General features: G+C 55.7%; 1 protein-coding gene across 1 annotated transcript in view; it reads left to right on the plus strand.

The window, feature by feature from the left end:
* The window catches only part of Casp9 (caspase 9), a 33372-nt gene that overhangs the window by 19922 nt on the left and 8684 nt on the right, over window positions 1-4766 (plus strand). Inside the window, exons 3-6 of the mRNA XM_023722586.1 lie at window positions 822-856; window positions 1514-1690; window positions 2092-2181; window positions 3481-3628. Of these exons, the coding sequence (XP_023578354.1) occupies window positions 822-856; window positions 1514-1690; window positions 2092-2181; window positions 3481-3628 (450 nt within the window). The remainder of the gene's footprint in view (window positions 1-821; window positions 857-1513; window positions 1691-2091; window positions 2182-3480; window positions 3629-4766) is intronic.

Here is a 4766-nt window from a genome sequence, read left to right on the forward strand (position 1 = left end):
CTCCGAGACCTGTGTTTTATGGAAGTCTTTGGGTTATTTAAAAATCAGGGTATGACTTATGTTTGAACTTGGTAAGAGCTCTGCACAGTTGCCAGCTGCTGCCTGGCTCTCGCCGAGCCGTGGTAGTTCCAAGCTATCCTCACAACACGAGCAGAGAAAGGAAAAACAGGTCTCCTGACCTTGTCAGCTGGTGCTTGGTTGGTTCTTGCTAATTGAAACAAAATCATTTTGATATAGAAGGAAGGTGGATATCTACTCATTTTATTCTCATTCTGCAAATATTTCCAGGGTTACCTACTGTGTGCCCGGCCCCACGGACCCCACAGAGGGGCATCTCTGCTGCCTGGGGTCTCCCTGTCTCTGTCTGATCTGGAATTTCTCAGCCTATACTGAGAAATTTGGTGTCTGCTTTCTTTTCACACAGCGTCATGTCTTCAAGGCTCCCTGTGGTGTTGCATGCTTAGCATCTGGTTCCCTCTCTGGCTGCGTGGTGCGCCATGCGTGACCGTGTCATGTCCTTTGTGTGTCCATGAGCTTGCTGTTGGTTGGTTCCAGTGTGAGCTTTCATGCGTCAGGCCCCTGTGCCCGCACACGTTCCCTCCTTGGAGATTTGAACCTGGAGATATCGGGGTAGGCGTGCTGGCGTTGTTAAAGACTTGTAGCCAGTTCTCAGCGTGGCTGTGCTGCTTGACTCTCCCACCGGCAGTGTCTGAGGTCCCCAAGTCCCTGCTCTTCTGTTTTGCAGGGGCTGTCCTCGCAGGGTCCCTTGGCTTTTGCTCAGTGGACCCTGGCATTCACATTTCCCTTCTTTGTCTCTCCAGGTGCTCAGGACAGGCCAAAAGGAAATACACACTTGGTGAGTTCTTGGGTGACAGTAGGTGTGGCCTGTTCCTCTGTTGTCCCCAGGCCTTTCCCTGCAGCTGTGCCCAGAACCAGGGGTCCCTGGCCTGGCTGGAGAGTGAGGTTCTGATTCTCGCCCTCCACAGCCCCCCGACCCCAGCACAGTGCTTGATGAAACAGATTGTCCCAGCCTGCACTTCTGTCAAGCTGAGGGGATGCTGCCCACATGGGGTGGGAATCAGCACCAAGGCCCTGCTCCTGTCCTTATGGGGATGCGATCGCATAGTCCTGTGGAGCCATGTGGCAAGGGACAGAGAAGTTAGGCAAAGGAATATGCAAACAGAGTGACAAGAACAGGCTGCTGCTGTGGGTGGGAATTATAGGGGCCTGAGCCTCACACACTCCCACAGTGGCCTTGGCTGGGCTGCTGACAGGCTCCCAGGCAATAGCCCCTGTGTATGATGTCCTCTGGGGTGGGTGTTGGTGGGTTGGCACCCATCCCTGAGCCCTGGGGTGGGAGCAGCTTCTCTGCCCCGGAATGCTGGTAGGAACCCTGCTGCTCCTGCAGTGGGAGCGCAGACCCTCGTCCAGCACCACCCTCCAGGCTGTGGGGCCCGTGTATGAGATGCAGGGGTCACCCCGGGTTTACGCCACAGGCCTGTGTCCTGGGCAGGCCTACGTCTTGAAGGCAGACCCTTGCGGCCACTGCCTCATCATCAACAATGTGAGCTTCTGCCAGACATCGGGGCTCAGCAAGCGTACGGGCTCCAACGTCGACTGTGAGAAGATGCGGCGCCGCTTCTGCCGGCTGCATTTCCTGGTGGAGGTCAGGTGCAACCTGACCGCCAAGGTACAGTGACTGTCGGAGGACAGAGATGGGGTGGGGGTGAGTGTGGCAGTGTCCTGTGAGGGGCCGCAGAAGCCAACTCCCCAGGTGAGCCCCTATACCTCTAGGATAGCTTAAGCATCAGATTTGGGGAAGGTGGCTCCGAAGACTGGCTCTCTTGGAGGCCTGCTAGTGACCTCCTGTGCCTCAGTTTTCCTGTCTAGAAAGCATGAATAATGCCCCTCGTCGGGTTGTTATGGGGATTAAAAGAACAACCCTTTCCCCTGAGAATGGTGAAGGTGGCTCCATATGGGTCCCTCGATGCAGAGTCAGTGCTCTGCCTGGGCCCTCAGCAGGGAACAGGAGTTGCGTGTGGGGGTGGCTGACCTGGCCTCTCGCTCAACCACAGCCTTCCCTTCCTGTAGGAAATGGTCCAGGCGTTGGCAGAGCTGGCGCAGCGGGATCACCATGCACTCGACTGCTGCGCGGTGATCGTCCTCTCTCATGGCTGTCAGGTAGGCGCCTCCCCCTCCCAGCCTTGCTGCTCTGATGGGTGCAGGCCAGAGGCTGTCCCCAGGGGAGCCCATCCCTTCCTGTATCCTAACTGCCTGTGGCTTCCTGGGGAAGAGCTACGGGCTCTGCCCACCCCCTGCTGATTACCAGGGCCGCCAGGTTCCCTGAGGAGTCAGCCCCGAGGAGAGGAGCGGGAGGCACCTTCCTGTGTTCGGCAGAGTCCTGAGAGGAGCCATCGGGACTGGGAGGGACGGAGGGACAAATTCTGTTCCTGAAGCTGTGCCTCTGGGTTTTGTTCACAGCCCTGCAGGCCCTTGGCAGCTGGGTGGCACTCGGTGCAGGAATCCACTTGTATGCCAGCCAGCTCATGGGCAATCATTCACTTTTTCCTGCCTGGACCTTGATTTCCTCAGGGGTGATCAGACCAACAGTCACAACTGGTGGCCTTGAGGTCCTCTGTGGGTATGACAGTACGTTTATGTTTTTCAGCACTAGGAATCGGAACCAAGATTTTCACGCTGAGCTACCTGCTTAGCTCTTTTTTCTTTTTTCTTTTTTGAGACCCGCTCTCTTTAAGTCATTAAGTTGCCCAGGCTGGGCTCGAACTCTTGATCCTCCTGCCCCAGCCTCCCAGACAGCTGGGATTATAGGTGTGTGCCTCTAGGCCTGGCCTCAGTGTTTTAAAAACTGACAAATGTCTTTCAGTTTCTTGTGAATCACCCCAGGTTCTGGCCTGACCAGCCCAGCATCCCCACAGTGCAGCTCTGGTCTGCCCCTCCGAGCCTCCTCCTCCTCCTGGCATGGCACAGGGCATCTCCTGAGAGCCTGTGAGAAATGCAGCCCTCAGGCCCCTGCTGTGGGGCTCTGCATTCACTCTGCACTGTGAGCAGGCCCCCACGGGACTCCTGTGCCTGAGAAGCTTGAGCTAGCGCAGCAGTTCTCCGCATTTAGCCGCAGCGAAGATGCCCAGAGGCCCAGATTGCTGGCTTCGGAGGTCCGGGTGACCCCAGATTGCATTCCTTCCAAGTCCCCACAGATGTGGATGCTGCTCCTCCAGGGGCCACACTCTGGTCCCTCTGGTGTGGAGGCACTTGGATAGCACTGTCCCGCTGTCTGGTCCTTACAGGCACATGAGTCTGTGACCCTTACAGCAGATGCAGACCAGGGTCCTTCCAGAGTCAGCCTGCTCTGACTCTGCCAACCTGGTGCCCTATCTGGGACCTTCCCTGTGAAGCTGCTGGGAAGGCCCTAATTCCCATCCTAATGTCTTGGGTTTGTGACCAGTGTTCTTGGTTTTCCAGGCCAGCCACCTCCAGTTCCCGGGCGCAGTCTATGGCACAGACGGATGTTCTGTGTCTGTGGAGAAAATTGTTAACGTCCTCAACGGGACCAACTGCCCCAGCCTGGGAGGGAAGCCCAAGCTCTTTTTCATCCAGGCCTGTGGTGGGGGTAAGCCGGTCTCCAGTCCCCCTGGGTGTAGCTCGTAGGAGGGAGCCGCCCCCTTTCCCTGTCTATCACTGCTTCAGCCAATCAGAGGTCTCCGACATGAACGTGCTCACTGTCGCCACCGGTGCTAGCTAGCATGTGTTCAGCTGCATCTGCTCCAAGGAGATGGGCCTTCATTTCGTGGTGCAGTGGCAAGGCTTGGCGAAATCTAAGCAGGGGACGGAGGATGATACCTTCTTCTCCCTGTCATCGTGGTTCTCCCACCTCCACCATCTGGATAGAATCTACTTCCACTGACCTAGAGAAAGGGAGACCGCAGCCAAGCTGCTCCGGGCAGCTACACAATTTAACGATTGGAATTCCCAAGAGCTGAAGCCTTGGAGAAAATTTTCACGATGACTTGGATTATCTACACTTGCTTTATGCCTTGTGTTTTAGTTCACTTTCTGTTATTATAAGCAAGTACCGCAGACTAGGTGATTGATAAAGAGGAGGAATTCAGGTAGCTTAGCCTTGAAGGCTGGCCAGTGAGGAGCACGGTGCCAACATTCGGGGAGCACCTGTGCTGCACCCCAACATGGCGGAGTGTGTGGTGGGGAGACAGGGAGTGTGGCAGCTTGGGTTCCTGCTGTGTGTCCTCTTTGTCTTTATCATTGGCATCATTGTCCTCCTCCTCCTCTCCCTCTCTTCTTTCTCCTTTTCCCCTCCCTCTACTCCTCCCCCATCTCTTTCTTCTTTATCATCACCACCATCATCACCACCACAGGCTCACACTTGGCTGGCTATAAACTTCATATGTGACCAGTGTTCTTGGTCCTCTAGGCCAGCCACTTCCAATTCCCGGGTGCAGTATATATTTACAGTACAGGGTCTTCAGGGCCTACAGGGTCTCTCACTATACAGATCAGACTCATAGTGAGCCTGCTGTTTTCAGCCTCCCAAGCACTGGGATTATAGGAGTACGCCACCACTCCCAGTCTCAATTGCCATCTCAGCTTGTCCCCTGGGGGTGGGGAGCAGGGCTGTCACAGCACACTGGGGATCAAATCCTGGTCCCTGCGTCTGCCTAAGCAGGTGCTTTAATCTACTGAGCTATCTGGCCGACCCTAAACTTCTGCTTTTAAGGGATCCTCCTGCTTCA

The sequence above is a fragment of the Octodon degus genome, unplaced genomic scaffold (assembly GCF_000260255.1).
Source record: "Octodon degus isolate 3935 unplaced genomic scaffold, OctDeg1.0 scaffold00092, whole genome shotgun sequence".
NCBI classification, from domain to species: domain Eukaryota; kingdom Metazoa; phylum Chordata; class Mammalia; order Rodentia; family Octodontidae; genus Octodon; species Octodon degus.